The sequence below is a fragment of the Haliotis rufescens genome, unplaced genomic scaffold (genome assembly GCF_023055435.1).
Source record: "Haliotis rufescens isolate VD_foot unplaced genomic scaffold, xgHalRufe1.0.p SCAF_8, whole genome shotgun sequence".
Taxonomy (NCBI): Eukaryota; Metazoa; Mollusca; class Gastropoda; order Lepetellida; family Haliotidae; genus Haliotis; species Haliotis rufescens.
Genome location: NW_025964372.1, coordinates 4,165,792 through 4,178,127, shown reverse-complemented (window position 1 = coordinate 4,178,127; position 12,336 = coordinate 4,165,792). Strand labels below are relative to the sequence as shown.

Genomic DNA, 12,336 nt, shown 5'->3' with positions numbered 1-12,336 from the left:
TGCATTGACTTTGCTACCAAACGTTTCACATATGGCTGTGTGCGGTGCACTGATTAAAAAAACACGGGGGACTGGGTTAATTCAAAATACGGAATATAACTATTCCAAATATTTCCAGTGAACATGAGCATCCAAACAATCAAAAGTGTGGTATGTCGAATTTTGAATTCAGCCATATTACATTTAAATTGAGTATCGTCGTTGTTCATGAATAAGCATATTCAGAACATATTTTATGTTATGCTGTTATTTACGATCTCTGGAGTACAGTTCTTCTTTTGTATACACCGTGAAAATCAGAAAATTAGTCCTTGAGGACAAAAGGACATCGAATTACACATGAATGGTTTAATAATGTCAGCTAATGACCAGAAACGGTCAGATGCATCAATTAACTACATAAAGACGATTTTGAAGTATCTCTTATTGCTGGAAAAGAGAAGCATCAACATTCCACGCACATGATTTGTATGTTTTGTTTCCGTAAATGCGTGGCTTGAAATTTCAAATAAATCAACATGTCGACATACATGCTACAAAATTAACGTTTCCCGTATACTTCCCCGTCTTCAGGGCGGGGAAGAATAAAGTGTCTTCTGTGTCTGAAAAAATTAAAAAAGGCCACAATAACATATATCTTTTATTTATCATATTGGAATATAATAATTGTACTAATTTGCAAAAACAGCCACCATTGATCTACAAAATCTTTTTTTATACAACATACACCACCTCCCCCATTAAATATGAAAACATATTAAATATTTCAGTGATTTCCATTTCTTTCATAATGAACATTGAATTATAATATCTAGTCAATGACATAATTTGTCAGTGCCTATTTCTTTTACAATTCTTTTCCCCAGTTGCATATAAACCTGATAAACACATGTGTTGCTGTCAAAATTCACAAGGTACGCTGCATAAGACCTCCACATTTCGCGTTACACTTTGTCTAACCGTTGTACTGAGTGAGTGAGTGAGTATGGTTTTACGCCGCTCTTAGCAATATTCCAGCAATATCACGGCGGGGGACACCAGAAATGGGCTTCACACATTGTACCCATGTCGGGAAGCGAACTCGGGTCTTGACGAGCGTGACGAGCGTGACGAGCGAACGCTTTAACCACAAGGCTACCCGTTAATAATCTCAGAAAGAAAAATGTACAAGATAAAGAAAGTAGCTTATGCCGTTATTGTAATGAAGGCTATGTTGAGGATGAGTTTCATGTACTTCTCATTTGTAAATATTATCAGTTTCTTAGAAATAGATACCTCCCTATGATTTCAACTATGTATAAAGATGAACAACTGATGAAAAATTTGTTGAACTCCCGCAGTGATAATACAATATAATCTTTGTCAAAATTTCTGAAGAAGATTTTTGAAATTAGACGTTAATATTTTATGTAAACTTATTATTACCTACACGTGACTGTACAATGTTGATACAAAAAAACAAAACACTTCTGTACTATAGGTCATATGGCCTAAATATTGAATAAATTTCTGTCTGTCTGATAAATTGAAAAAGATTGCCCATTATGACATGTTGTGAATCCAATCCAATGTTTTGGGCATGATTAGCGACCGCTTCAACCACTCGGTACAAAATAACTTAGTCTTCTGGAGAGACACCAGGTCTGATATATACAATTTGACGCGTCGGTAACTCAGATGTAGACAAAAGACCCTTCAAATCGCCATCCCCTTCTTCAGGCACCAAATCAATGGCTTTACAACCATCTAAATCCTTTATAGACTTGTCTGCTCCTTTGTCTAGGAGTCGCTTCAGAAACTTTGTATTGCCAGAGTAAGCTGCCATATGCAATGGTGTCTTCCCTTCGAAATCTCTCTGATTGATTTTGGAAGTTCTATCAATCAAAGTCATCACATGGTCCTCGCATAGGGTCCAGAATCCTGAATCTAATGCAAGATGCAGGGCGGTGCGTCCCTGATTGTCACAAAGGTCTGCATCCACGTTGGCCTTGAACAAGAACTTCACAACCTTATCGTGGTCGTTGTACCTTCGGAATACTGCATGAAGATACGTGTTCCCATCATTGTCCCTGTCCCTTAAACTCAGCCCCCTTTCTACAAGGAACTCCACCACTTCCACATCACCTCTCTGTACTGCTGGATACAATGCTGTTCTACCATCACTGTCTTTTGTATCAATAGGGACCTTCATTGTGTCAACTAAAAACTGCACCTTTTCCATTCCATTTTCAGAACAGCATGCGTAGTGAAGCACTGACCATCCATCCAAGTCAACTGTTGCTTTTGCATTTATTTTATGCAGATATTGTAGAATGTCCGCGTCCCCATGTTCTGCTGCAACGTGAAATGCTGTGACTCCACTCTCATCTGACTGATCAACATTGCATCCTTTGTTGCATAAACATTTAAGAACATCTAAGTTGTTGAATAGGGCCGCTGTGTGCACAGCTGACCTGCCATCTGCATCTGTTGCATGTATGTCACATTTAGCAGCTACCAGCTTCTGAACTATATCTAGCCGGCTAGCATCTAATAACGGTGGTCTGGAATCTGGTGTACGTTTGTTTACAAGGGCTCCAGCTTCAAGAAGAGCTGTTACACAACCTAGAGTACCATCTCTCCCAACAGCTCTGTGAAGAGGAGTAAATCCCTGACCATCTTCTTTGTTGACATCAGCACCCTTCTTAATTAACATCTTCACAGTGTCGATGTTGCCGTGTTCTGATGCGCTACCCAGTGGGGTATATCTAAATCCAAATTGTTTATTGAGTGTTTGACTCTGTGATGAAACACTCCCTATGCTCTCCGAAAAGTCATCAAGGAAATTCAATAGTAGCTGAGTCTTCAAACAACTGTCTATGTTTGATGCTGCAGATGAACATATACAGTCTGCGATATTGTCATAGATTCCTTCTGTTATGGTAATATGTTCAAGGATGACACGGACACACTCTCCACCGCCTCTGTAACATGCTGTATGTAGACAATCCGTCCAGTCATTGATATTCACATCACCCAATGTGCATTTGTCAAGTGCTATCTTCAGAGCTACTGGTGATATATGTCCTGCACAATAAGACACTAATTGAGACACTTTCTGCATTTCTGGGATGTGAGATAACAGCAGCTGGAATATTTCCTCATGTCCTTGACGTCTCTTCTCCGTCCATTCAAGATTGTGATATTCCTTGTTGCTTCTCATTTCACTGAACAAAGTCCTGAGACATCGGTAGCATAGGTCGGGGCTTCCATCCCCAGCTGTGTCTATGATTCTCTTGACCAAGTCCACATTGCCATTGAGAGATGCCAAGCAAAGCATATCTTTTCTATCTTGGAAAGCCTCTGATGCTGCTGATATCAAATCAAGCAATCTTGTCGATGTTGGTCCATCAACGCTCTGCGAGGCTGAAAGTGCCCTTACATTTGTCTCATCAGGAACAACCCCTCTGTCCAGCAGTATGTCAATGATATCGTTTTGACATTGGTAGTTGGCACAACTCATTACCTCTTTTAGAACAGTGTCTGGGATATTTGCAGTTTTCAACAGAATGCACTTGGCCAGTGTGCTTTGCTGCATCAACATATGTGAAAGGAGAAATGTATAAGTAAACACAATATGAACTTCAAGCATATTAGTTATGTCAGGGTAGTATGTGACGCTTGAGGAAGTTGTTTTTCTTTTAACTATGGCTTCGCAAACATCTTGTTCCAGTTTTGTCTCCAGATATGGTAGAAATTCTTCGTCGTGTAATGAAGAGTGATTTAGGATCTCGCTACCATCTTCCGACAGAAGGATGTTTGTAATTCTGTCAGCAAGGATCTCGTAGTGTTCTTCTGACAAGCGAGTCACAACACCATCTTCTTCAGTCTCAGCACTTTGGGTCCTCACCAGCTCAACGAGCATCTGTGCAGGGCAAATTTTGATGCACATTTCTGGATCCTCATCAGCCAGGTCAAGAAAAACTGCATCATATATCGACTGGTGCTGGAATTCATAACCAATCTTTGTGTTAAGGAGATAGACGCCAGACAGAGTAACAGCTTTACTTGCTATTTGGCCAAACCCCGGAGGAGCGGGAATATCACAGAACGTAGACAACTCTGCTACAAGGTCACTGAAGTTTCTGTCTTTCCTCGATTTCAAGAGTTTGTGCTCTAGAAACCCTTTTTGACTCATCACAAGTAATAACACAAAGTAACTCAATGGCTCACATTCCTTCAAAACGTCAAGACTTTCTTTCAGACAGACTTGAGGGTTGCGGAAGAAGCTGACTGCCTTTGATGCAGGCAGTTTGTTAGATGCAAAGAATGTACAGCATTGGGGAAAACCAAGAGATGTTTTCATTTCTGCAATTTCTGTCATCTCTTTTTTAGATAGCCTGATCTTCATCCCAAAGTATTTCTCCAGGAGTTTCTGTTTCTCAAAAACCCTGAGTGAGAATTCGCCGTCATCCAGAGTGACGCATTTGATTCGTTTGAATAGTTCGTGTGTCTTCATCTTCTTCTCACACTGGGCACTGATCTCTGGCCTCGAGGTTAAGACAAGGAAGATGTTGCCGCTCTCTACTATGGCATTCATGATTTTCAGCACCTTACTCCAATCATCTACCTGGGATTGAAACAGATTGGAGGAGCCAAATATATCGTCAATTAGCACAACATATTTCTCTTTGGACTTCCCCACCGGAATGTCTTTCCACTGTTGGGGAAAAGATAATAGCAAAGGTTTTCTTTCTGTCTCTTTTTCAATCTGTGACAAAAGACTGAGGGCAACCCTAGACTTCCCTGTACCGCTTCTTCCTTTGATGAATACACATCCAGTGTTTTTCAAATGCCTCAAAGCTGACCTTTCTGCATAGGTTGATATGTGTTTGTCAGAATCCTCTCGTCTTATCAGCATTTCTGTAGAATCTGAAAATATATTTAAAGGTGATCAAAGCCTTAAGCCTGAAGAGAAGTACGTCAGTTTTGGAGTGACTATCTCATTCAGCAGGTGAGTTGGTAGTGATGGACTTGTGGTACAGGGTTCAGAGTGGCATCACGCTGCCTCACATGGATCTGCTTTTCGTTCGTTTGAATCCCACTTTCGCCTGGATTATGATCTTTCGTGTCTCAGCTCATGCAGAACCTACGACACGTATGCTGATGAGAAGTTGTGCAGCTCTCTGTGTTTATTTGAGAGGGCATAAGGGTCTAACAGTTTTAGGCGCTGCATCTACTCAGTCATGCCAGTTTGAGCTGAGTCTGGGTTCGGATCCAAGATTCGCCCTGTTTATGAATTTGTCCTGTTAACTTAGTAGTAAGCCTGCTCACTTTTGGGACCCACAGACAACTGTTAATTCATCATCTGTCCCGCACTCAAAGCAGGGAACATCTTAAATGTTTACACTGTAACGCAAACACAACTGTACTATTCACATAATCGAATTTATCTGGAGTGCTTCTGTAAACTCTTCTCCAAAATGTGATCTTTATAAACATTTGAAATCCATGTTAAATGTTGAAAGGTACTTGTCATGTCCACTCCCTACCCATTTAAGAATTGTTTTTACTAAATTCAGATGTTCAAATCTTAAAATAGCTTTAGAAACTGGCAGATATAGTAAAACAGACCGTTCACTCAGATTCTGTAACTATTGTAGTAGTAAGGGAGTTAATGTCATTGAGGATGAATTTCATGTACTCTTTAATTATAATTTATATTCTGCCCTAAGAGAAAATAACTTGTTAATCTTCCTATGCCTACTCATTACAGTAATTCTCATGTAATAAATATTCTTAGTAATTATAATGAGCAAACATTATTTCTAGTTTGTAAATTCTTATATTATGCTCACAAAATAATTAATGATAAATTCTGTGCCCTGTAAATGTCATGTTCACATGTCTGTATTTTAGGCCATTGGCCTTTTACTGAATAAACATGTCTGTCTGTCATAATCGAATTGAAAAGCACAAATCCATTGTTCGGCTATATTCTGAAGTAGTCTATGTTGCTGTTTTTATATCTGGTCAAATGACATAAAAATTAGGTGAAACAGGGTCTAACGACGCGTTCAATATTACCATTCTCTCCCTCTCTCTCTCTCTGTGTGTCTCTCTCGGGGTAGACCGTAAAATCTCCAATAAATGATGTAGTGAAATATACTTAACATACTTACCTATGATGTTCTGCAGTGGATAGTTTGGCGTAACTGAAACATGTACAAATAATCCAATGTAGCATTGCACCATTGCATCTTGTAACTTTAATGTGAGTGAGTGACTGAAATGGGTTTAACGAGGCTCTCAAAAGTATTACAGTAATAACAGGGCTTGTCAGCGTTCTGTCGGGTGAAATGAGTAGCGGCTTTTGCTGTGCTGGCAAACCAATCATAATGAACATCCTGGCATGGTTAAGGGACGCAACTCTTGATAGCGAATTGTGAGCTACCTGTGACCCTGAACATGTGATGAAGCACGTGTATTGTACCTTTTAAAGCTATGTTTCTCGATCATAAATAATGTAGGTTTTGACTATCACGTTACAATTTCTGATGGTTGATGTTTTGATAAGGCAGACTGACAGACACAGGACCAAAAACCTGATTTTACATCCTTGAAACAAACGCTATTAAGGAAATGCATCCAATGACCGGATTTGCGTATGGTTCTCGACATGAGGTTACACCTTTCATTTTGGTTTGTTGTTTAACGCCGCAATCAGCAATATTCCAGCTTTATGACAGTAGTCTGTATAAACCCGAGTCTGGACCAGACAATCCAGTGATTGACACCATAAGGATCGATCCACACAATTGGGATATGATAACATGCATCAACCAAGTCAGCGAGCCTGACCACCCGATCCCGTTAGTCGCATCTTTCGACAAGCAGGGGTTGCTCAAGACCTATTCTTGGCCGGATCTTTACGGGTCTGACACCTTTGAAACATATGATCATGGATTATTGCCGTATGCACAAGCACCACTGTCATGAATGCAAGGAGATGCGTGAAGCATGAGAGAGTTCTGAAATTACCACTGATCTTTTCCTGCACCGTGATAGTCGAGTCCTGGATGTTGTAAAAGTTTTTGCCATCAGACAGGCAAACCGGGGCGTGCACCTGCATGTTGTCGGCTGGAATGTGAAATGTTGTTAGTATATCAGTGGGTATCGATCTGACCCAACATGTTTCAATATTCAATGAATAATTTAAGAAAATGAATGCAACACTCATCGCCTTCCTCCTTGGGTCTAATATGGAGTTTGTTTGTTTGTTGTTTAACGCCGCACTCCGCGCATTTGCTGTCAGCTAAATGACGACAGTCTGTAAATAACCAAATCATGAGCATCGATTTACGCAACTGGGATACGGTGACATACATCAACCAAGTCAGCGAGGCTGACCACCAAATCCATTCGTGACCAACTCGTGTTATTCCGGGACAAGCCGAAAAGCGACTCGTGCCCATCTCATGTCAATTTTTGCGACCGTGTTCCGTCTTAGCGCAAACGGGCATACCTAATGGCTACCTACCCGTTGCATAATGGTTCATGGATATTTCCCCATATATTATACATATTTCAGATGCAGTTTAAAGCACGTCGGGACATGCGAAATTATACAGTATGATTGAACACATTTAACTGTTTATTTTTAGATGCAAGACACATGTAAAATCAAAAAACATTTCTGAGGAATTCTTTGACGAAGAACTTGAAATCATACCCGCATTCTGATTGGTTTGTGGTATTTTCGCACATATCATTCATCGATAGGGGGACGAGTCTTCTTGCAGGTTACGGAAAGGGGCGAGTGGTGACGAATGCACCAAATCCTGTTCGTTTTGGCTTACAGATCCGCTTCAACGTTACGTAAAAACGTGTGACCAACTTCAACTGAAATTCTCCCACTCGCCAGTGTTGAATTATAAATTGTCAACTCGCATTTGTTAAAGTTGATGAATTAAATGCAACAACGTGTTTCTTATGTTTTGCATGGTGTGTTTAAATTTGAATGTTTATAGCTAGATATTTTACACAATCCGATGTGCCGAGAAAAGGTCGATTGTTTACTGTCGCATAGGGATACATTTGTTTTGGGTTACAGCCTCCAGAGATTTCAAAGGTGGTTAGGGATGGGATGGTATTTGTAGTAAATTTGATTATGAGTAAGAAAGAGAAACCAACTCGAATCTTGGCATTACGGTTTATCCTTCTCTCGGGAATTAATGTCAGAAATCTTTGACGTTAATTCACTTGGGAAAGATAAACTGTATTTCCCCGTAGCTCGTTAGTTATTCTCATATTCTATAGCTTTATGGGTGCATTTGTCCGGATATAAGAAAACTAATCAAAGGATATATGATTTCACTCACAGTGTGTGAAGATTTTAGTATATATGGATGTCTGAATATGAGCTGAATTGGATATCCGATGACCATATATTGGATATAACATTCTCGTATGTCCCCGACAACCTTACCCCCAGACAACATTTCCCCTGGTTCCTGACAACCTGTCTCCCCTAGTCCCGCACAACTTAACTCACCTCTTTCCCAACAACCTTAATCCCTTCAACAAACAACGTGCCTCCCTGACAAATGTCCCCCTTGTCCCCGGCAACATTACTCCCCTCGTCTCTGACAACCTTAGTCACCAACAACTTTACTCCCCTCGTTCCTCACAATTTACTCCCCTCGACCCAACAACCTTACTCCCCTCGACCCTACAACCTTACTCCCCTCGATCCGACAACCTTACTCCTCTCGACCCGACAACCTTACTCCCCTCAGCCTCAGACATTTATCTTTCCTCGTCCCCGGTAACCTGCCTTCCTTCCCCCCGATAATATATGCGATTCTTTTTTTGAAGAGTATATTCCCCCCAGACACCTATCTTCCTTCATCCCCGACAACCTGCCTCCCCCACCCCTGATAATGTATACTCCTCTCGGTCACCTATCTTCCCTCGTTCTCGACATCCGCCCCCCCCCCCCCCCCCCTCCCCGATAATGTATACTCCTCTCTGTCACCTATCTTCCCTCGTTCTCGACATCCGCCCCCCCCCCCCCCCCCTCCCCGATAATGTATACTCCTCTCTGTCACCTATCTTCCCTCGTTCTCGACATCCGCCCCCCCCCCCCCCTCCCCGATAATGTATACTCCTCTCTGTCACCTATCTTCCCTCGTTCTCGACATCCGCCCCCCCCCCCCCCCCCTCCCCGATAATGTATACTCCTCTCTGTCACCTATCTTCCCTCGTTCTCGACATCCGCCCCCCCCCCCCCTCCCCGATAATGTATACTCCTCTCTGTCACCTATCTTCCCTCGTTCTCGACATCCGCCCCCCCCCCCCCCCCTCCCCGATAATGTATACTCCTCTCTGTCACCTATCTTCCCTCGTTCTCGACATCCGCCCCCCCCCCCCCCCCCCGATAATGTATACTCCTCTCTGTCACCTATCTTCCCTCGTTCTCGACATCCGCCCCCCCCCCCCCCCCCCCCTCCCCGATAATGTATACTCCTCTCTGTCACCTATCTTCCCTCGTTCTCGACATCCGCCCCCCCCCCCCCCCCCCCCTCCCCGATAATGTATACTCCTCTCTGTCACCTATCTTCCCTCGTTCTCGACATCCGCCCCCCCCCCCCCCCCTCCCCGATAATGTATACTCCTCTCTGTCACCTATCTTCCCTCGTTCTCGACATCCGCCCCCCCCCCCCCCCCCGATAATGTATACTCCTCTCTGTCACCTATCTTCCCTCGTTCTCGACATCCGCCCCCCCCCCCCCTCCCCGATAATGTATACTCCTCTCTGTCACCTATCTTCCCTCGTTCTCGACATCCGCCCCCCCCCCCCCCCCCCCCCCTCCCCGATAATGTATACTCCTCTCTGTCACCTATCTTCCCTCGTTCTCGACATCCGCCCCCCCCCCCCCCCCCTCCCCGATAATGTATACTCCTCTCTGTCACCTATCTTCCCTCGTTCTCGACATCCGCCCCCCCCCCCCCCCCCTCCCCGATAATGTATACTCCTCTCTGTCACCTATCTTCCCTCGTTCTCGACATCCTGCCTTCCCCACCCCTGATAATGTATACTCCCGTCGGTCACCTATCTTCCCTCGTCCCCGACATCCTGCCCCCCAATCCACCCACCCCACCCCACCCCTGATAATGTATATTCCTCTCGGTCACCAATCTTCCTTCATCTCCGACATCCTGTCTTCCTGCACCCCTGATAGATATATTCCCCTTACCCTCACCCTCAGACCCTGTCCCTGTTAATGTATCCCCCCCCCCCCCCCCCCAACACACACACACACCTTCACCCTCATAACTGAGCACCAATTTCCCACCACACCTATCAATACTGATTTCCCTCGACCCCTGGGCCCCTACCACCCCGTTGCCCTAACCCCCGAGCTTATAACGGTGCTGACCCTATAAATGTCAGTGTGACATACTGCCAGTGCAGATATCGAGACGGCGATGTGCTACGTGCCAGAGGCCCCACTGACGAGCGAGCTGGGCGGAAACCCTCGAACAGATATCCACAACTGACCTGAATCCGCACTCCTCGTCGTCACAGAGGACAGCTGACCACCTGATACAGTAGACTTGGTCATCGCCATAACTCCTGTCTCTATCCCTGTCGACATGACCTGAAACGTCACCAGTCTCCTCGCACCATGCGACTCTACGGTTAAGGCTGCACCTGGGCACGTGACGGGTATAGGCGCAATTTTAACAAAACTTGCGTAGCAACCACAGGCCCAATACTTACAAGGCCATTTGAAACAAAGTTTGTTTCTCATAACTTCTTTCAAAACCTACTGGGCTGGGAGGTAATTCTTTAGATCACAAATCTAGTGACGTTTATTCTATTATACAACATCGCCTTTAATGACAGACTGTGGGGCTTGAAGTATGACGGGACAGGTCGGAGGTCATGTGACCAGGCGAGCTAGGTTGCCCTGCGATTCTGACCCAATATTAACAGCACGGCGTGAAACCCGCTGCGAAAAAAATATTTCTTTTAACATGAACTTAGAAATATCTTTGGCAATAATGGGGCTGGTTGGGTCAAGAGAAACAAGACATGTGTTTGAACTAGCCTGAACTGACACAGATTCAACTGAAACTACACTTCAAGTAGATTCCGGAGCAGAGTCCTTGGCTTCTCGTGATGCGGAATATGCTGCCGGAAGGAGGACGGGTCGGTTGTAACGAGGGATCTGTCTGTGTTTGTGTGTCATCGTACCTCGGCGGCATGGTCGCTGCTCATGCTGTCAACCACTCGTTTGCGGGACCCAGATTTGAATCTTCACAGATGTTTGTGATATCGCTGGAATAATGGTGGCGATGATGATGGTGTTGTTTGTTTGTTGTTTAACGCCGCACTCTGCAATATTCCAGCTATATGACGGCGGTCTGTAAATAATCGAGTCTGGATAAGAAAATCCAGTGACTGACATCATGAGCATTGATCCACGCTATTGGGATACGATGACATGCACGCCTCTTTCGACAAGCATAGTCACCTTTTACGGCAAGCATGGGTTGCTGAAGACCTATTCTACCCCGGATCTTCACTGGTCGATGATGATGATGTTGGGAATAGAAACACTAGATATAAAACAATATTTTGTTATGAATATATTTCACTTCATTTGAAATTAGTTTTACCAAACGCATTTACGTGAAAGAAAATAATGAAGAAATAATATATTTCATAAATATTTTCTAATTCTAATTCTTACAGCAAAGCTCTAGTTTAAATAATGTTTTAAAAATATAATTTAGTCTTTTTTCACTTCAAATGCAACAAATGCATTTCTTTGTTCCTAAAGTGAAACGCAGTTTATTTTTTCTATTTCTGTTTCTGAGAATAAAATATATGGATCGAAAGAATTTGAGCAGATATTCCATAACTTGCAAAAGTTTGCAAAATTAAGACGTACACGTGTGTTATGGTGATCAGGCTATTTTGGTCCACTGGCAAAGCGAGACCTTAGCGCTCCCATACTTTAAATTTAAAACCTCCAGTGACGTCATCCTATTGTTCTCCAGTGGGTTAAATCACATAAACATGGATGCATTTAATAAATACAAACTACGTTTAGATTGTAACATATTAATGTTTCAGAGACGCTGATAACCGCAATGCTTTAAGAATTACTTTTCAAGATATACCAGATACCAGATATATTTTATGCCCGTGTCCTAAGGTTCATGGAAAGCGTGTTTGAAACATAAACATGTTGATAAATGGGTTTTTTTCCTGTTTATAAGGTAGAAAAAACACTTCCCCTCGGGTTTTATGATGTTTAAAACCCTTTTCCCGCGGACGCGGGT

At 43.1% G+C, this 12,336-nt stretch overlaps 1 protein-coding gene across 1 annotated transcript; it reads right to left on the bottom strand.

Annotated features, from left to right (window-relative positions):
* Window positions 1-643: 643 nt before the first annotated feature.
* Window positions 644-10,694, bottom strand: LOC124112343 (ankyrin repeat domain-containing protein 50-like). Its single transcript, XM_046472413.2, has 4 exons — window positions 10,544-10,694; window positions 7,021-7,119; window positions 6,162-6,194; window positions 644-4,911 (listed from the first exon to the last, which is right to left on the bottom strand). Exons 1-4 carry the CDS (start codon window positions 10,638-10,640, stop codon window positions 1,619-1,621), a joined length of 3,522 nt encoding a protein of 1,173 aa, XP_046328369.2. The 5' UTR covers window positions 10,641-10,694; the 3' UTR covers window positions 644-1,618.
* Between the last annotated feature and the right edge of the window lie 1,642 nt (window positions 10,695-12,336).

Coding starts and splice junctions, on each gene's coding strand:
- LOC124112343 (XM_046472413.2), bottom strand. CDS start 10,640: ATGTCGACAGGGATAGAGACAGGAGTTATGGCGATGACCAAGTCTACT. Junction 6,195..7,020: donor GGTGCAGGAAAAGATCAGTG/GTAATTTCAGAA, acceptor TACATGTTTCAG/TTACGCCAAACTATCCACTG. Junction 4,912..6,161: donor TCCACTGCAGAACATCATAG/GTAAGTATGTTA, acceptor ATATATTTTCAG/ATTCTACAGAAATGCTGATA.